Below are 21,353 nucleotides of genomic sequence, written 5' to 3'. Positions count from 1 at the left end.
GTTAGAGACATTTGAATGTGAGATTCTAGAAACGAGATCTAACGTTAAGTTTTGCGGACCCGTCAGGTCGGGAAATAAATCGGGTGAACACAGAGTGTATTTTAAGCGGTTTACTGAATAGAACCTTGTCGGAGCTGGACAAAAAAAAAAAACAGTCCAGCCGAGACCTCCTTAAACCTAAGTTGTGTATGTGTGTGTCCCGGATAAATATTAATTAAAAATGAATACAGTTCAAAAGTCGGACTGTAAGTCTTTCATGAGAGCATAAATGCCTGTAATATGTTACCACTATAGTACTTGTGTCACGATGTGCACACGAATTAGGAGAGAACAGATCCAAGTGCAGTTAAATGATTTAATCCACAGGTAAGCAAAGCAAACACGGAAAAAACTCAGGGCACAAACACCGTAACATCAAACACAATGGACCGTGACATGGGAGTGAACAGGCAGTCAATAAATACACAATGTAAACCAATGAAATAACCAGAACAATAAAACACCATGACAACAAACAAGGGGGAGGAGCATGAAGACAATGAGTAACAAATGACTAGGTGGTAACAATAAATCAACACGAGGAGACACAGGCAAGACTCAAATACAAACATAAACACTAGAAATAATACTTAAACCACAGGAACAATACTAATTAAATACAAATACAGGATAAGAAACAAAACAAGATATGATGCAAATCAAAACCATAATCAAAGACAAGACCCCAATCAAAAACAGTACCCAGTACAATAAACAAGAAACAAAAGGTAGCAATAAGTAAAATAAAACAAAGCATGACAAGGAAATAATAAATCTCAAAAACACACAAACCGAATCCCAACAACTTGATCTGTTTAAAATGATTTCATTGATATATTATGCCTATAAAGGTGTTAAAAAATAAATACAAAATTTGTTTTTATCCAGTAATTAATTTTTTGATCTGAGCACACAATCAGAAAACCCGTGGTGGTTAATTTTTTCATTTTTGTTTTTAATTTGAAAAAAAAAAAGATTGAACGAATGATACACAGACCCATAACCATGTTTTTCGCAATTTTTAATGCCGTCTTTCGTCTTTTAAATAGAAAATAAAGACAATGTTTCTTGACAAAAGATCAGATAGCTTATACTAGGCTAATTTAAAATAAGACATGTAAGTGTGCCAACAGCAGTTGGCCCGCCATCTACTGGCTAAAAAAATATTGGCCCGCGGCCAAAGTTACTTGCCGACCCCTGCCCTAGGGGTTGATAAAACAAACAAAATATATTCAGACTGAATTGTATATATAGAGGTGGGTGTGTCAAAAGCTACAATAACTTGATAATGTTTTATCTTATCAAAACAACTGTTTGTTTTGGTGTTTTCCATCAATGTGTTTATATTTTGTCCATGTATTTAATCCAGATCAGACACCTGTGTGATAAAATTAGAATTTATCTTTCCAGTATTTACAGTGTATACAACATTGTGTGTCTATTGTGATTAACACAACAGTAACATCTCACCTATTCACGTACAGAGCTGTAGATCACATTTTCCTCTACAGCACATCTGCTGGTCCACACTGAAAATAATACACATCATATAGAGTCAAACTAATAATAATACAAATGTTACTGCAACATAAACTAAAGCACTGTATTGAGATGAGAGATTTATTGTGTTTGTGTTTATTGTTATGAATTCACTTACTGCTTCAGTCTTGGTAAGTTTAATCACACAACTGTACGTCAGATCACATTCAGGATTCACTGAGGATAAATTAACTGAGTCGTCCTGTCAATAAACACACATCACTTTTAGTCTCTCACATACTTTACTGTCACACATGTTTATCAAGGTACACCAGTAGTAGTAGCAGCAAGAATTCAAGGACCTGTAGTTAACATTGTACACATTAATTTTACACATTAACGTTAGCTCAGTGTAATAGTTGAAACACGTTTATTTTTCTTGTTATCAGAAATAAACTACTCTAAATAATCAAGTTGTTATTGATTTTATGTGAAAGTTGAGATTGGCCACAAAAGCTGTGGTGTTTATGTTGTTTTACTGGAACCGTCTATAGTAGCTTTGATTCTGTGTTTCCTATGGTGATTTCAAGTCGATCAGAGTACCTCTCACGAAGATATTCGCAAATGCATTTTAAACACTATATCGCAACATTGGACTTACCTTGAACTCTGATATGTTTTAAAGAGGCCCGTATAAGGGGCCGATCACACAGAACACGTTTATGGCAGTGGCAGGTGCCTTTTTTGAAAAAGGAAGGGGGGCGCTTCTTTTTATGAATCTCTACCTCCCCTTTATTGCCAAGATTCTTTCTACTGGATCTATCTTCCGCTTTTGACACTGTCAATCTCCACATCCTCCTGTCGACGCTCAAGGCTATGGGTGTTTCTGGAACAGCGCTACTATGGTTTAAATCTTACCTCTCAGGCAGGTTATTTAGAGTATCCTGGGGAGGGGACCTCTCTGAACCACAACGTCTTAATACCGAAGTACCTTAAGGCTCAGTGCTTGGACCCCTGCTCTTTTCTATATGACATCCATAGGTTCTGTAATTTGGAAACATGGCTTTTTCTACCACTGCTATGTGGATGACACACAATTCCACTTGTCATTTCAGAATGATCATCCAGCGGTTTGTACCGGCATTTCAGCATGCCTGAGTGACATCTTATTGACATCTCAGTGACATAATTTGCAGCTGAACCTTGCAAAGACAGAACTGCTTGTCATATCGACTGAACCTAAGATTCATTACATCCTTTCCATTCAACTAGGTTTTTCAACCATTATGTTTTCCATGAAAGCCAGAAACCTCAGAGTGGTAATTGATGATCAGCTAAGCTTCACGGATCATGTTGCCAGTGCCGCCCACTCCTGTAGTTTCATCCTTTACAACAATATTAGACCTTTTCTATCTGAGCATGCTAGTCCTAGTCCAGGCTCTTGTCCTATCCAGACTGGACTATTGCAATGCGCTACTGGCTGGACTCCCAGCCTGCATAACCAAACCCCTATTCAAATCCAGTGGCAAGAGTGGTCTTTAATGAGCTGAAGAGGGCGCACATCACTCTTCTCTTTGTCAGGTTACACTGGCTTCCTATAGTAGCCTACATCAAATTAAAATCTGCTCCTGGCCTTTAAAGCCACCACTGGGTCAGCACCCCCTTACCTTCACTCGCTTATACAGACTTACCAGTAGGAATCCTCTAGATCCCTGTGTCACAGGTCGGAGCGGACCACCAATGTCGTGAGTCTCGCTCCTCCCTAGTTTCCACCTCGAGGAGGTCCCAAAAACACCCCAATGACCAGACACACGAGAGAAAGTACGTTTAAAACAATCTTTATAAAATTATTTAAAATGGTTTAAGGGGAAGGGGAAAAGGGATCTCTAAAATAAGTTCTTTAGGCCTAGAGAACTTGGGCTCCAAGTCGCTTCTGACTCTCACGGGGATTTATGGGTAGGCTTTCCGACTTCCTCTTCTTCTTTATCCACATGTGAATTATCAGTGAATCTTCTTGCTTTTATTCCTTGTGCCTCCCAGGCGAGCTACAGGCAGAACCTCTCGACCTTCCTTCCTGGACGTAAAGGATGGACACAGGTAAGTACACAGGTAAGTGGATGGGTAAGTACCTTAGATTGGCGGCCTTGACGAATAAGTGGCACACTGGCTCGAATCTTGAGCGTCCAGAAGATTCACAAGTACGTCCCTGGGTTTGGAGCTAAAGACGCCTGAAAGGTACATAGGTACTTACACTAGGTTTCCAAAAGTATCCACTAGCTTGGCACTTGGGCTTGGACCTTGGTCGTGCGGGTATGTATATGGAAGTATACTAGGCTTGGTACTGGGCTCTTGGCTTTGGGCGTATAGGTGAGTATACAGGGAGGTACACTGCGCTCTTGGCTTTAGGTGTACAGGTGAGTATACAGGGAGGTACACGGGGCTCTTGGCCATGGGCGTACAGGTGAGTATACAGGGAGGTACACTGCGCTCTTGGGTTTGGGCGTACAGGTGAGTATACAGGGAGGTACACGGGGCTCTTGGCCATGGGCGTACAGGTGAGTATACAGGGAAGTACACTGGACTCTTAGCTTTAGGCGTACAGGTGAGTATACAGGGATGGGCTCTTGGCTTTGGGCATACAGGTGAGTATACAGGGAGGTACACTGGGCTCTTGGCTTTGGGTGTACAGATGAGTATACAGGAAGGTACACTGGGCTCTTGGCTTTGGGCGTACAGGTGAGTATACAACACTCTTAGATGGAATAATTGTAACTCACAGACCTGTAGGTAAGCAGACGTCAGGCTTTAGCTCTTTGAGGCTTAGGTGGCTGGAGAGGACGTATATTGCACACAGCGAACTTCTAGCATTCCACACTAGGACAGACTTCTAAGGAAACACTTGGACGTTGACTTCCAACACGTAGTGGAACAGTGCCACGTCGACACAGAGCCCCTGGCTCTAACCTGCAGACTGGCAGCAGACAAACACACAGAGTCTCTTTAACGATATACTACTTCAGTGAACATGTAGGGAGAGATATAACACCTCTTGACTTCAAACAGAAGAACAGATGGAGGTACAAGGCCGAGGCCGCTGCACATTGGGCCTAACACAGCCACAGATGGGATCACAAACGGTGGGTAGGATGAAATAGGGCACCAAACCAGATGATGTACTGTTCGAGTGGGCCAATCGCTTCCCTCTCCTCTCTTCCAAACAGCGTGACAAGAGATCTAGACAGGGGCAGGCATCTGAAAGCACTCAACAGGCATATAAACATACACAAAGGCAGCACATCTACTTCCTTCCACGCAGCAGCCAATTAAAGCTCTCCCTCCTTCAAATACTCCACACAATATTCACAGCAAATTCTTACTTCTTGCAGTTGGCACGCCACCACCAGGTGGAGGAAGGGATTGCGAGTCACAGTCAGGTTGTATATATATATATCTATCAGTCGTCCACCGACATCAGCTCACTACCTTTAATCCAGGGCTCTCCTCTTCGGCCTAGGGAGTGATCACTGACAACATTGACACAGCACAACACTACAATTCTTCAGGTGTACACACGTCAAAAAGACTCACCCACTGCACTCCACACACTCACGGTGAATTAGGGTCAAACCACCACGTTGGGCCGGGAATTGGTCCTGAACAATTGAAAGGGGTTAGTGCGAAGGATGATCAGATGGAGACGTCAAACCCACGACTTTTAAACACACTCCTTCCTCTTCTTAACTCGCTTCGGCTCACCCACCGCTCCTTTTCACGGGTGGGGTCGCATACATGCTGAGCGAGCACACAGGAAACACACTGGGACGCAATGTTAGCAAGGGTGTCACTGACAAGGCAACAATTCAACGTACTCAAAGTTTCGTTGACGCTTGATGCTTTCCTCTCTCTTCCAGAGGTCTGGTGTATACAAGATTGCTAGTAAAACACTCCTTTGTTCCTTCCAATGCGTTTCACGGGGACTTCTCAATGTACACAATCTCTTCAATGTAAACAATGCATGTCAACACAAATACTTCAACAGGGATGCTTTAATTACCTAGCTCCGTTTGTCTTCAGCCCAATCCTCTGTTTTAACTTTGCCCAGTCTGCAATATCCACAACACTACGTCTCTCCAGCCCACCTATCGCTCCATCTCACCCACCGCATTGGCCGGAATAAACTTCACGCTTCCTGTTCTTTGGGTGCCTTATTTATACGCCTCCTCTCCATTGTATTGCCCAATCACCAATCGCCACATTTATTACACAACTGCTCTCAATAAAACTCAAATTTGGTTGCTCTGAGTTATCGGAACTGACAGGGTGTTTCACGGACAATAGTCCGGGCGGAACTATCTTCGTCATTTTTAGGTTCCGCTACCTCAAGTCACTCCTGACACCTGTGCTCTGCCACTGAACGACAGCTTGTGGTGCCATCCCAAAAAGGGAAAAAATCTGTATCCCGTACCTGATCTCTGGATCTGTTCCACAACTGTAAAATTATCTGCCGGTTGCAACAAAATCTGCTGATTCTGTAGCCATCTTTAAGAATAGTTTAAAAACCCATCTCACCTCACTTACTAATATAGAGTTTAATATATTTTTCTATTTTTTTTCTGTCTTTAAAAAAAGCAAAGCTTGGCTATGTTTACTGTGTTAGACTTGATGAGACTAGTTCCAGTGCACTTATTGTGTTCTTGTGTTGTTCTATTTGCTTCTATTGTTTACCTCATTTGTAAGTTACTTTGGATAAAAGCGTCTGCTAAATCACTAAATGTAAATGTTTGGTATCATTGGAATCGTACACGATTATGGAATCTAAGGAAACAGCTCTCATGAAAATACTCAAATAAAGCCAAAGTAATAGGCATGTAAAACTTTTGTATGACCACTAGGTGGTGCTGTAAAGAAACAGCATGCACCCTCAATAGTTCATGACTGTTATCACATGTACCGTCCTGCTAATAGGCATAAGTTCGGCGAAGTAAGAGCCTTAAATCTCTTGATGTGGATCAACTCCCAGGCCATCAAAACACCAGGGAATACAGTTACTGATAAAATGCACAGTGGATGCACTGCAAGTCACTTTGGATAAAACCATCTGCCAGACATTCACTGTATAAATTCACTTACTGCTTTAGTCTTGGGACGTTTAATCACAGAACTGTACGTCACATCACATTCAGGATTTACTGAGGACGAATTAACCGAGTCCTGTCAATAAACACACATCAGTTTCAGTCTCTCACATACTTTACTGTCACACATAAAACTTTTCCAGCCACTTGTGTAACTATTACATCACTTCTGATATGATCGTCTCCATATAGGATGAATCTCTTGTGTTACGTTCCTCTAAACTGAAGTCACTTAGTATTTAAACATCTGCTAAATAAACACATATAAACAGAAATAAATACTCACTTCATCACTGACTTTGTCTATTTTCTCATTTGAGATGTGATTGTTTTTTCTTTCTGTTAGTAAAAGAAGATATTTTCAATTGCTCTGTTAGAGTTAAACAGTATATCAATAAAAACTGTTGAAACATACAGAAATGTGACCAGTCACGGAAAGTAGTGACACAAGTCGGATCTGGGCCATTTTGAGTTATTCACAGATTCTGAAAGTGCGGTTTCTAAGCTTTCCAACGATGTGTAACACTTTGGAAATTGATAAGATTTGGAGAAGTTGTGGCCATTTGAATATAGGAATCCAGAAAAACTCATACCGAGAAAATCGAGATGAAAGGGACTCTTCTTTACAGCTGGGGAAGACAATAGGGCTCATTTACATCTCGTTTAGCTAAGCCATACCCCATGTAAAGCCGTTTTGAGATACAGATGTTCTAGCATCATATGTAGTATTTTATGACAGAAGTCCGAATGACAACATGCAAAAATAAACATGACCTTTTTACCTTTGTGTTGATCACAAGTCGAATCCAGTCTGTTTCAGATGTGTGAATCATCCAATGACCATTTTTGTCCACAAATGCGTATAATCCGTGAAATATAGATATATAGTCTATTGATTACATCAGATTTCGCATGAACATCTGGTAATACAATATAATATACAATCTGATGACTATTAACATCGTAACATGTAAGGGTATATGCTATTACACTCCGGTAATTTACGTTCCGTTAAACACATGAACAAAGTTTGTATTTAAAATAGGGAGGTAGTATAATAGATAATCCAAACAGCGCAGTCGAAAATGTGAAGTCCTTTATGGATGTAACTAATCGCTCGCTCGTTCCTCCATCAGCCAGTGACTACATGGAAAAAAATTGATAGACAAAACATGTAGCCAATTATATAACGAATTCTCTCTGTAATTTATGTGTGTTTGGACTCATGCTGAGCTTCAAGAACTGACAGAGATGACTTTAAAGTACGACGAGAGCGAGTCGAAATTAAACTACTCCGAATGCCCCAGCTTCTTTTATTTTTGTTTTGTGCGCCAAAGCTTCGTTTATAGTCTGTGGAGACGCACGCTATAAGTTTGGAAAAAAAAACTTAGCAAAACATGTCTGAGGAACAGGGCAGCCTACAGTCACGTAACTTCACGTTTGAGCCGGAAGGGAAGACAATGCTGAATAAAGTCGTAATGCTTGCTATTTTTGGACTAAACTGTATTTTTGATGCTTAAACACATTGTAACTGACCCACTGATGTCACATGGACTACTTTGATAATGTTTATATTACCTTTCTGGACATGGAAACCGTACATAGATTTTTAATGGTTGGGACAAAAGCTCTCGGACTAAATCTCACGTTAAAACATCTTAAACTGTGTTCCGAAGATGAACAGATGTCTTCCAAGTTTAGAACGACATAAGGGTAAGTCATTAATTAAATTATTTTCATTTTTGGGCGAACTATCCTTATTTAGTAGTCACGCTGTTCCCTTTGGGGGGCGGGGGCGAAAACACAAGCCGCACAGTATGTAAATATACACACAGACAATGACGCCCCCCGCTGCATGCTAGAATCTCTGGAAAAACAAGCCGATTTCAACTGCAAAATGTACGCTTTTAAATATACAAAAACTGCTATCTCAAACATGGATAGGCTTCTTCGTGATCTCAACTAACAGATTCTGCAATAAAACGAAAATCACAAATTTTGAAAAAAAACTTTTTCTCATTATCTCGAAACTTGTGCTGCCGACTTGTGTCACTGGTTTCCGTCACGGGTCACAAATCATTAAATATCAACTTTCAGAAACCACAAATAATGACATTAAATGTACATTGAATGCAATGTAAGTCGCTTTCAAAGACAAAAATGTAATACTGACTGTGTTTCCTTCTCAGTATTTCAGATGTCAGAGTAACCAGAATCAGTAGAAGAAGCAGAAGCAGAACAATGGGTATACGCCACATCTTCATATGCTCATAGTGTCTGTGATAATAAATAACAAGGCAAAAAACAAAACAAATTCATTTAAAATCCAGATGATAAATCATAAAGCATTAAACACATAAAATGAATAGAATAATTAACTGAAAAAAAAAATAAAACATTTAATGTCTTTATTCAATACCTTTTTGGCCCTTTACTGCTTGATATTTGATTGTTGTTATTGGGAGCTGTACTTCTGCTAAAAACAAAGAAGAGAAAGAAAGACAGCAAATAAAGAGATAGAGAGAGATTGATGGATGTGTTATTAATTTAGCATTTTTATATGTAATGTATTTGTCAAGATTAAACAGCACCTGTCAAGCTGACTGGCAGTACTCAGATCAGACTGTGTTGTTAGTGTCAGCTGATTGCTTTCTGAGGTTGTTGAACTTCGGAAGGTTGTGACTGACCAATCAGAATCAAGCATTCCAGAGTGCCATGTAATAAATAATGAATTACATTTTTTTTATTTGTTATTATTATGTATATACCACCAGCAAGATTTGAATCATTTTATACTAAGACTGTATTACTTGTCATAGGTTTTGCATTAGTGAATTTAACAGGTTTTACATTTCCAACAGACTTTAGCAACTAAATACAGTTAAAACATTTTAAGATTTTTTTTTCTTTACATGACTTCATAAAGTTGAGTTTTACCAGTGACTGTGAGTTGAACAGGAGCCTGTAGATGTCCTACAGAACAGTAATACCAGCCAGAATCACTCTTCATCAGTCCAGACATCACCACAGTCAAAGATCCTCTCCCATCATCACTGATCTCAACTGATGCATTCTGGGATGTCTCAGATCTTTCCACTCTGTAACATCTCTTGTCTTTATATCTGCACCACTGTTTGTATTTATTCTTATATGTAGAAGTGTAGAGACACTGTAGACTGATATTACCACCTTCATCTACAGTTACACTGCTGGACATCACATAGACATCAGGAGCTGTCATCACACAGACAGATGATATTTATCATTGACATTTATCAGAAACAAGAGCAATCTGATGATGAAGTGTAAAATAAATCTCATACCTGATTGGATTTGGAGGTAAACCCTCTCTGCCACATCATAGGTAACTTCTTTAATTTTCACAGCACACCAGTATTCACCAGTGTTTTGATTTTCCAGGTCTCTCATAGTGACAGTAAATAAACTCTGTTCAGGATGATCAATTACTGACACGTCTTTTGACACAGTGTCATTTGAATATGCCAGATAAGAACAGTAATCGTAAGATGATCTTGTATCAAAGCACCAGTATTTCTTGTGTTGGGTGTATTTACTTTCATAATGACATGGAATAGTAACAGATCCACCAGTCTGAACAGTTACTGTCCTACACTCTTCACCTATAAATCATAAACAAAACAACTGTTAAAATGTTACTTTTTTGCCACTTCATGGTTATTTGGGAAAATAAAATCAGTGTTCATCAAAGTCTGCATCTGGGTTTGTTACTGAATATCTATGAGCATCAATACTTCTTTCAGCATACTGAATTGTCCTTTGTAGTCTTTTTCTAATTTTGTAGCTGACCCAAACCAGACCATGCCCAGGAACCTGAATGACTCCACTGCAGTCACAGTGCTGTTCATGATGGTGAGTGGAGGGAGAGCAGGGGAGTTTCTCCTTAAGTCCACAATCATCTCCACAGTTTTGAGCTTTTTAAGCTACAGATTGCTATAACTGCACCAGACTGTCAGCTCTTTAACCTCCTGTCTGTAAGCAGACTCATCACTGTCCTAAATGAGGCCGATGATTGTAGTGTCATTTGCAAACTTCAGGAGTTTGACAAGAGGGGTCTTTAGATCATTGGTGTACAGGGAGAAGAGTAGTGGAGAGAGGACGCAACCCTGGGGTGCACCAGTGCTGATAGTGCAGATTTTGGATGTGAAAACACAATTCTCACCACCTGTTGCCACTGGCAGATAGAGATAGGGACAGAGAGGTGGGTTAGTTTGGTTTAGAGGAGTGTAGGGATGATGGTGTTATAAGCTCACGTAAGTCCCTGGGTCTGTCTAGGTGTTGCAGGATGAAGTGCAGCCCCATTCTGATCGCATCATCCACCGACCTGTTTGCTCTTTAAGCAAAGTGCAAGGGGTCCAGTAAGGGAAACTAGCATTTTCGCGGGAGTTGAGCCTATTCATATAGATTGCCATCGTACCACTAGTCACTCGGTGGGCTCGTAGACCTTTCGTGTACCTCCATAGACCGCTCAAATAAGCTACGACCGGGTCTTTCGGCCCTTTCGGTGGTTTAGGTGCCGTTTTCCCGCATAGGCCCTGTACGGACACCTCTAGGGGAGCCCTCGTCACACGGGGTAGTCCCACGGCAAGCCTACTCGTCCACCTGATCGCCTACCATACATTATATGGGGCCCGCGGGAAGCCTATTCGTCCCCCTGACCGCATTTTTTCTTCATCTCGTCCACCGAGCGCCTACACTTCCCCCTGACCGTCGACCCTTCACCGTAGTCTTCCTCGCTCCCGCGGAAAGCCTATTCGACAGCCTACGTGTCCCCCTGACCACTTATTTTTCTTCATCTCGTCCAGGCAGTGCCTATTCCTCCCCCTGACCCCCTAGCCTCACCGGAGTCTTCCTCATCCCGCGGAAAGCCTATTCGTCCCCCTGACCGCTTATTTTTCTTCATCTCGTCCAGGCAGTGCCTATTCCTCCCCCTGACCCCCTAGCCTCACCGGAGTCTTCCTCACCCGCGGAAAGCCTATTCGTCCCCCTGACCTCTTAGTTTCTTCATCTCGTCCAGGGAGCGCCTATTCGTCCCCCTGACCCCCTAGCCTCACCGGAGTCTTCCTCATCCCGCGGAAAGCCTATTCGTCCCCCTGACCGCTTATTTTTCTTCATCTCGTCCAGGGAGCGCCTATTCGTCCCCCTGACCCCCTAGCCTCACCGGAGTCTTCCTCGGTCCGCAGACGTCCTATTTCATCCCCCTGACCGCCTACCCATCCCCCACACTCCCGTCTACTGTCGAATAAGCGGCGAACGTAAGGCGGCGTATCTAGGCGACCGTAGGTCGTGGGGCCTCGAGACGGGGCTCGTTTTTCTCGTCGCGACCCACCGGCCCCGCGTATAAAGTTCCGCGTGCCCCGGGCCCCGTTAAGCGCTCGATCGGCCCCAAAAGCCAGCAACAGCCTATTTTCTTAGGCTGTTACAGGACGCCGCGTATCTCTAAGGTCGAAGGTCGCGGGAGCCTCCAGATTTGGGTCGGTGGCACCTGAGGGGCCCCCGAACTGGCCCCTGAAGTTTCGGCCCTCTGCGTCGTTCCTAAGTATGGTTTTTTGCCTCTTGTGCAAAAATTAAATTTTAGAAATTTTTTGCCATTCAAAAGGGTCTGGAGGGTTTAGCCTGATAGAGCACACGAGAGATTTCTTTGAAAGGGTCAAAATTTTTTCGGCTAGCTCCCAGGGAGCAGCCGCTCGGGTATGACGGGTGGGGGCCTCTGACGAACCGGGGCGCAAAGTCTGGGGCCCGTCGGGCGCTCGGGGGCCGTACGGGACCCCCGGACGCGCCCAACTTACGCCATTATACGGTAGGCGGTCGGAGGTAGGTTAGGGGTTGGGGAGGCCCTCGGGCCCCGGGCCTCGAAATTCAACACGTCGCGTCTGCTGGGGCCCTGACAAAGGGCCCCCGAGTTTCGCGGCTCCCGGTGCCCTCCCTGCGAACCGGGACCCCCGGACGCGCCCAACTTACGCCATTATACGGCAGGCGGTCGGAGGTAGGGTTAGGGCTCGGGAGGCCCTCGGTCACAGGGGCCCGAAACACGGCTCGTATTTCTCGTCGCGAGCCACCGACCGCGTCTCAGAAGTTCCGCGTCCCCTCGGGTTCGTTAAGCGTTCGTCAGGCCCCAAAAGCCAGCAACAGCCTATATTCTAGGCTGCTTTTGGACGCTCTGTTTCTCGGAGGTCAAAGGTCGAGGGGCTTCGAAATTCGGGTCGGTGACACCTGAGGGCCCTTCGGACGGACCCCTGAAGTTTCGGCCCTCTGCGTCGTTCCTAAGTATGTCTTTTTGCCTCTTAGGCAAAAATTAAAATTTTAGAAAATATGCCATTCAAAAGGGTCTAGAGGCCTTAGGCTGAGAGAGCACACGAGAGATTTCTTTGCAAGGGTCAAAATTTTTTCGCCTAGCACCCAGGGAGCCGCCGCTCGGGTATGACGGGCAGGGGCCCCAGCCGAACCAGGACGCAAAGTCTGGGGCCCCTCGGGCGCTCGGGGGCCGTACGGGACCCCCTGACGCCCCCAACTTACGCCATTATACGGTAGGCCGTCGGAGGTAGGGCTAGGGTTCGGGAGGCCCCGGGGCCCCGGAATTCAACACGTCGGGTCTTCCGGGGCCCCTCTGTCTGGGCCCCGAGTTTCGCGGCTCCCGGTGCCCTCCCTGCGAACCAGGAAGTCCCACCTGTAACTTATTAGACGGCAGACGGACAGGCCTATATCTCAAGGGTCAAAGGTCGCAGGGGGCCCGAAACACGACTCGGCGTATCGACTCGGGACCACGGGTCGGGGCCCTGTGTTCCGCGTCTCCTGGCCCTTCCGAAGCGCGTTTCGTGGCAAAAAAAAAACGCTCCGCGAGCACATGGTGCTAGTGAGACCATGTGGTGCGGAGGTGTAAGAACGGATAACGAAAAACACTTTCTCGCGCCTGCCGTCCGTCGAGGGCCGCGCGACGTAAACACGTGCGAAGTTTGGGGCCCTTCGGGCCCTCGGGTGCCGTACGGGAGCCTTGTCCGTTTGGCGTCAAACAAGTGGCCGTTGGGAGTTTCCTGTTTGGCAGGAAGGTCGCAGGGGCCCGGAACTCGGCACGTCGCACCGCCTGGGGCCCCAGAGTCGGGGCCCCGAGTTCCACGGCCCCAGGCGCGACTGGAAGTCCCACCTGTAACTTATTAGACGGCAGACGGACAGGCCTATATCTCAGGGGTCAAAGGTCGCAGGGGCCCGAAACTCGGCACGGTGTAACGGCAGGGGCCCACGGGTCGGGGCCCGGAGTTCCGCGGCTCCAGGCCCCTCCCGACCCTGTTTTGTACCGTGAAGAAAATGCCTTCACGAGCACATGGTCTCATAGAGGCCTATGTAAGGCAGAGAGACTTATGAAAAAAAATAATAAAAAATACTTTTTTGCACCACAGGGACGCGACTCCGCCGTACGTCGTCGAGGGCCACGCGACGCAACTTTCTGTAAAGTTTGGGGCCCTTCGGGCCCTCGGGTGCCGTACGGGAGCCTTGTCCGTTTGGCGTCAAACAAGTGGCCGGTGGGAGTTTCCTGTTTGGCAGGAAGCTCGCAGGGGCCCGGAACTTGGCACGTCGCACTGCCTGGGGCCCCAGAGTCGGGGCCCCGAGTTCCACGGCCCCAGGCGCGACTGGAAGTCCCACCTGTAACTTATTAGACGGCAGACAGACAGGCCTATATCTCAGGGGTCAAAGGTCGCAGGGGCCCGAAACTCGGCACGGTGTAACGGCGAGGGCCCACGGGTCGGGGCCCGGAGTTCCGCGGCTCCAGGCCCCTCCCGACCCTGTTTTGTACCGTGAAGAAAATGCCTTCACGAGCACATGGTCTCATAGAGGCCTATGTAAGGCAGAGAGACTTATGAAAAATAATAAAAAATACTTTTTTGCACCACAGGGACGCGACTCCGCCGTACGTGGTCGAGGGCCACGCGACGCAACTTTCTGTAAAGTTTGGGGCCCTTCGGGCCCTCGGGTGCCGTACGGGAGCCGTGTCCGTTTGGCGTCAAACAAGTCGCCGGTGGGAGTTTCCTGTTTGGCAGGAAGCTCGCAGGGGCCCGGAACTCGGCACGTCGCACCACCTGGGGCCCCAGAGTCGGGGCCCCGAGTTCCACGGCCCCAGGCGCGACAGGAAGTCCCACCTGTAACTTATTAGACGGCAGACGGACAGGCCTATATCTCAGGGGTCAAAGGTCGCAGGGGCCCGAAACTCTGCACGGCGTAACGGCGAGGGCCCCCGGTTTGGGGCCCAGAGTTCCACGGCTCCTGGCCCTTCCCGAGCCTGTTTGTTATTGGCTTTGTTATTTGACAGGGCCCAAATAGGCTGTTTCTGGACAAGCCTTTTTTAGCCTAATTATGCAAAATTAAAATATGCAAATTACCCTATGACGTTAGACACGCCCCCCTGTAGGCGTGGGAACGAAAAAACGCCATTTGAATTATGAATTATGACGAGTTAACACTCTAATTAACACTGTCCAGCAACAGCCTATTTGGGCCCTTTCGAATAAGTTACAGTCGGGATGTACATCAACAGCCTATTTCCATGGTGTCGAATGAGTTACAGTCGGGATGTACAACAACAGCCTATTTCGGTCGCGTCAAATAGGTTACGATCGGGATGTCCAATGGCAACTTAATCAACCATGTCGAATAAGTTGCATTTGGGATAAAAATTCAAAAAATCATCCCGACTGTCACTTAATCTAAAGGGCCTAAATAGGCTGTTGCTGTACATCCCGACTGTCACTTAATCTAAAGGGCCCAAATAGGCTGTTGTTGTACATCCCGACTGTAACTTAATCAACAGGGCCCAAATAGGCTGTTGTTGTACATCCCAAACATAGCTTATTTGACAGGGCCCAAATAGGCTGTTGCTGGACAAGCCGTTTTTAGCCTAATTATGCATAATTAAAATATGCAAATTACCCTATGACGTTAGACACGCCCCCCTGTAGGAGTGGGAACGAAAAAACGCCATTTGAATTATGAATTATGACGAGTTAACACTCTAATTAACCCTGTCCAGCAACAGCCTATTTGGGCCCTTTCGAATAAGTTACAGTCGGGATGTACATCAACAGCCTATTTCCATGGTGTCAAATGAGTTACAGTCGGGATGTACAACAACAGCCTATTTCGGTCGCGTCAAATAGGTTACGATCGGGATGTCCAATGGCAACTTAATCAACCATGTCGAATAAGTTGCAGTTGGGATAAAAATTCAAAAAATCATCCCGACTGTCACTTATTAGACGCGACCGACATAGGCTGTTGTTGTACATCCCGACTGTAACTTAATCAAAAGGGCCCAAATAGGCTGTTGTTGTACATCCCAAACATAGCTTATTTGACAGGGCCCAAATAGGCTGTTACTGGACAAGCCGTTTTTAGCCCAATTATGCATAATTAAAATATGCAAATTACCCTATGACATCAGACACGCCTCCCTGTACGCGTGTGAGCAAAAAAAACACCGTTGGAATTATGAATTATGACGAGTTTACACTCTATTTAACACTGTCCAGCAACAGCCTTTTTGGGCCCTTTCGAATAAGTTACAGCCGGGATGTCCAATGACAACCTAATCGACCATGTCGAATAAGTTGCGATTGGACTCTGGCAGGAGGTCCACCTTCGTGATCCAGGGTGCTCGACCCTTCCGACCAGGGAGCCCCATGGCCGGATACGGTGGTGTCCGACAACAGCCTAGTCTGGTCGCGTCGAATAAGTTACAGCCGGTCGGCTTAAAAACTCTAAGTCCAAAACAGCATCCCGTTCATAACTTATTTTCATGGTCGAAATAAGCTGACACTGGGATCAACCTATGCTCCAAAACCTAAGTCGATGGGGGTTGACCAACGGTCGGGGATCGTGTCGGGTTGACCAACGGTCGGGGTTTCCATACAATGGTGCCCAACCACAGCCTATTCTGGTCGCGTCAAATAAGTTGCAGTTGGACACCACTTCCATGCCTCGGGGTGCTCGACCCAGCCAGCCCATCCGACCAGGGAGCTCCACGATCGTGTCCAACAACAGCCTATTCGGGTCTCGTCAAATAAGTTGCAGGTGGACACGGGCGGCTCATCCACATCCATGATCCAGGGGCTCGACCCACCCAGCCCTTCCGACCGGGGAGCCCCACGGTTACGACAGGACGAGATCGGCAAAAAAACTCTAAGTCCAAAAGAGCATCCCGTTCGTAGCTTTTTCACATGGTCAAAATAAGCTGATACCGGGATCGACCAACGCTCCAAAACCTAAGTCGATGGGGGTTGACCAACTGTGGATCGTGTCCACCGACAGCCTATTCTGGTCGCGTCAAATAAGTTACAGTTGGACACGGGCAGCTTATGCTGTCACTGGCTTCGACCAATGCCACATCCACGATCCAGGGCGCTCGACCCACCCAGCCCATCCGACCAGGGAGCACCATGGCCGGATACGGTGGTGTCCAAAACAGCATCCCGTTCATAACTTATTACATGGGGAAAATAAGCTGTTACTGGACAACGTTAACGGGGTCGTATCTCGGCCGGGGAAGGTGCTACGGACACGGGGCACGGCTCGTCGGAAAGGTCTCTCGGCGGGGCGTCCGTGGGTGCCGGTCCCGAAGACCTCGGTCGAACGGGGCCGGAGCTACGGCCGTGGGAAAATCAAGGGAGGGACGCCGTATCTCGGCCGGGGAAGGTGCTACGGACACGAGGCACGGCTCGTCGGAAAGGTCCCTCCGCGGGGCGTCCGTGGGTGCCGGTCCCGATCGGCTAGAGTGAACGGTGCCGGAGCTACGGCCGTTGGAATACTAGGCTGTTTTTGTTCAGTTCATCCCGTGCGTAGCTTATTTTGACCCGTGGAATAAGTTACGACCGGACAAGATCGGGTGAAAAACTCTAAGTCCAAAACAGCATCCCAGTCATAGCTTAAATTGCTTAGGGATTTCGCGTCAAATACGTTACAGTCGGGATGTACAATGACAACCTATTCAACCGTGTCGAATAGGGTACATTTGGGATACAATTTCAAAAGATCATCCCGACTGTAACTTATTTGACGAGACTGAAATAGGCTGTTATTGTACATCCCGAATGTAGCTTATTTTGACCTGTAAAATAAGTTACGACCGGACAAGATCGGGTGAAAAACTCCAAGTCCAAAACAGCATCCCAGTCATAGCTTATTCAGCTTAAGTTCCATAAGCTGTCATTGTACATCCCGACTGTAACTTAATCAAAAGGGCCTAAATAGGCTGTCATTGTACATCCCGACTGTAACTTATTTGACAGGACCCAAATAGGCTGTTGCTGGACAAGCCGTTTTTAGCCTAATTATGCATAATTAAAATATGCAAATTACCCTATGACGTTAGACACGCCCCCCTGTAGGCGTGGTAACGAAAAAAACGCCTTTGGAATTATGAATTATGACGAGTTAACCCTCTATTTAACACTGTCCAAGAACAGCCTATTTGGGCCCTTTCGAATAAGTTACAGTCAGGATGTACATCAACAGCCTATTTATATGGTGTCAAATGAGTTACAGTCGGGATGTACAACAACAGCCTATTTCGGTCGCGTCAAATAGGTTACGGTCGGGATGTCCAATGGCAACTTAATCAACCATGTCAAATAAGTTGTATTTGGGATACAAATTCAAAAAATCATCCCGACTGTAACTTATTTGACGAGACTGAAATAGGCTGTTATTGTACATCCCGAATGTAGCTTATTTTGACCTGTAAAATAAGTTACGACCGGACAAGTTCGGGTGAAAAACTCTAAGTCCAAAACAGCATCCCAGTCATAGCTTATTCAGCTTAAGTTCCATAAGCTGTCATTGTACATCCCGACTGTAACTTATTTGACAGGGCCCAAATAGGCTGTTCCTGGACAAGCCGTTTTTGGCCTAATTATGCATAATTAAAATATGCAAATTACCCTATGACGTCAGACACGCCCCCTTGTACGAGTACCAACGAAAAAACGCCGTTGGAATTAGGAATTTTGACGAGTTAACCCTCTATTTAACGCTGTCCAGCAACAGCCTATTTGGGCCCTTTCGAATAAGTTACAGCCGGGATGTACAACGGCAGCCTATTTTGGTAGCGTCAAATAGGTTACGGCCGGGATGTCCAACGGCAACCTAATCGACCATGTCAAATAAGTTGCATTTGGGATACAAATCCCGGTCGTAACTTAAATAGCTTGTGAGTTTTTGCGTCAAATAGGTTGTGGTCGGGATGTCCGATGGCAACCTATTCGGCCGTGTCAGATAAGTTACATTCGGAATATACATGTTAGACATCATCCCGACCGTCACTTATTCGAAGTTGTCGAATAGGCGGTCGCTGTACATCCCGGCCGCAACCTATTTTGACCCTTGAAATAAGTTACGACCGGACGAGATCGGATGAAAAACACCAAGTCCAAAACGGCATCCCGGTCGCGGCCTAAATTGACCCGTGAAATAAGTTGCGACCGGCATCCCGGTCGTGGCCTAAACTGCCAGTCAAATGAGTTACGGTCGGGATGACCGCTGGCAACCTAATCGACCGTGTGAAATAAGTTACGTTTGGGATAGAAATTGAAAAATGGATCCCGACCGTAACCTATTTGACGCGACTAAACTAGGCTGTCGTTGTACATCCCGGTCGCAACCTATTTTGACCCTTAGAATAAGTTACGACCGGACAAAGGTTGTTGTTGTACCTCCCGGCCATAGCCTATTTTGACGAGGCGGAATAAGTTGCGACCGGACGAGATCGGTCGAAAACTCCAAGTCCAAAACGGCATCCCGTTCATAACTTATTTACCCGGTCAAAATAAGCTACGGCCGGACACGTCTCTGGCGGTCAGGGGGACGAAAGGCCGTCGTTTGGGTGGCGGACGGGAGCTAGGCGGTCAGGGGGACGGATAGGCCTTCCGCGGGAGAGCGTAGGCGGTCATGGGGACGAATAGGCCTTCCGCGGGAGGCCCCAGGCGGACAGGGGGATGACCTCTGGGTCGTTTAAGCTGCTTCCGGGTCGTAGTCGGTCAGGGGGATGTTTAGGCCTTCCGCGGGATGCCCGTAAGCGACCCGCGGGAGTTTTAGGCCTTCCGCGGGAGGGAAGGCGACGATAGGTGGCGAACGGGACGCAGGGCCGTCGGATAAGTTGCGGGCGGGCCCTTGCGAAAGCGCACCAAGGGGGACGATAGGCGCTCGGCGGACGTCCCGGCCGTCACCTAAACTGATCGGTCGCCTAGGCCGCTGCCGGGAGGCGGGGCGCCCCCCTGTGGCGACCGCAGGCCACTGCGGCCGCCCCTTGCCAAAAGCGCACCAAGGGGGACGATAGGCGTTCGGTGGGATGACACCCCCCACCTAATCGACGACGTCGACTAAGCTGTGGCCGGGAGTGGTGGCGCCACCCCATGGCCGAGGCCCGAACTGCCCCTGACTCGACGTTCCGCAGGCCGTTTTTGGAAATTCGCCAGGACCCCCCCTTGGGGTCTCGAGCCCCGAAAACCCCTCCGCATCGTGCCAGGGGTGGGGTACTACCCCCCTGAGGCGTTTTGGGGGCGGGGAAAAATCATCTAGGGGGCGGTGCGCAACGTCCAAGACAAGCCTACCGTTCGCCGTCATTTAAGCAGCTCAGAGTCCCCTCAACGGATTTGCTTCCCTAAGGCGAGTAAGGGTCCAGTGAAGTCTTAAAAGACTTCATGACCACAAACATTAAAGCAACAGGTCTGTAGTCATTAAGTCCATTAATTTCGGATTTCTTAGGGACAGGGATAATGGTAAAGCATTTAAAGCATGAGGGGACTTCACACAGCTCTAGTGATCTATAAAAAATGTTTTGTACTGATTGCATATTGTCACACACACAAACACGAAAAGGCAGGCAGTCAGATGGTAAGTTTTACAATGTTTATAAATACACAGATGTAATCAAATGGATAATGGTAAGCAGTATGATAGAGTTCTTCATATGGGGACTTAGCTGTGAATAATAGAGTCTCTGTGGTTGCAGATGAGTGGCGAGAATACGGAAATAAAAGGAGTGGAACGAATGGCATATGGCTATGAGGGAATGATAGGCAAGTCCTTGAGGTAAGTAGAGAGGTTTAGTCGTTGTCATCACTGACGAGACCAGACAAGGAGTGGCAGTGGGTGAGCAGAATATAAAGGGTGAGGGTGAGGTGGTGATTATTAAAACTCAGGAGAGTGAGAGCGAGTGGGTGGAGTGAATGAGGATGATGGTGAAGGTGATGCAGTCCTGACACACATGCTGTTTCTCAATATGCGTTCTTCAGCGATCTTGCATCCTTGTGTTCTCGCTCTACGTCATCATTAACTGTCGAAGTTCATTTCCAATTCTCAAGAACTGGAGAACATATTGTCACACACACACACACACACACACACACACACACACACACACACACACACACATTCCTGTACAACTACCAAAATGAGGACCGGGTAAATTAACCTGCAGTATGAGGACCACCATTTCTGCTTTAATTTGAGATAAACAAATGTTATATTCTAACACTAGGGGTGCCCATGAGCCTAGTTATCACCTCAGATTCTTAATAAAACAAAGGGAAAGAAAAAGTTTTTTACCAGCAGAGCGAGGACATTTTCATGGGGGCGCTATTGAGTTCATTTGTCAATGTATTGTTTGAACTACATTGA

The 21,353-nt window shown here is 46.3% G+C and overlaps 1 protein-coding gene across 2 annotated transcripts in view; it reads right to left on the bottom strand.

Annotated features, from left to right (window-relative positions):
* Positions 1-366: 366 nt before the first annotated feature.
* Positions 367-21,353, bottom strand: part of LOC135767072 (uncharacterized) — a 56,974-nt gene continuing 35,987 nt past the window's right edge. Inside the window, exons 2-11 of one of the 2 annotated variants that reach the window (XM_065276671.1) lie at positions 9,977-10,294; positions 9,591-9,887; positions 9,245-9,335; positions 9,073-9,129; positions 8,827-8,930; positions 6,940-6,992; positions 6,649-6,729; positions 1,697-1,780; positions 1,510-1,568; positions 367-1,417 (exon numbers count right to left, since the gene is read on the bottom strand). In XM_065276671.1, the coding sequence (XP_065132743.1) occupies positions 1,545-1,568; positions 1,697-1,780; positions 6,649-6,729; positions 6,940-6,992; positions 8,827-8,930; positions 9,073-9,129; positions 9,245-9,335; positions 9,591-9,887; positions 9,977-10,294 (1,109 nt within the window). In that variant the 3' untranslated portion in view covers positions 367-1,417; positions 1,510-1,544. The remainder of the gene's footprint in view (positions 1,418-1,509; positions 1,569-1,696; positions 1,781-6,648; positions 6,730-6,939; positions 6,993-8,826; positions 8,931-9,072; positions 9,130-9,244; positions 9,336-9,590; positions 9,888-9,976; positions 10,295-21,353) is intronic. The other variant, XM_065276672.1, reaches the window with a different exon arrangement.

Source organism: Paramisgurnus dabryanus, chromosome 6 (assembly GCF_030506205.2).
Source record: "Paramisgurnus dabryanus chromosome 6, PD_genome_1.1, whole genome shotgun sequence".
Lineage (NCBI taxonomy): Eukaryota > Metazoa > Chordata > Actinopteri > Cypriniformes > Cobitidae > Paramisgurnus > Paramisgurnus dabryanus.
Note: the sequence above shows the minus strand (reverse complement) of the source record. Positions and strands in the feature narration are given on the sequence as shown.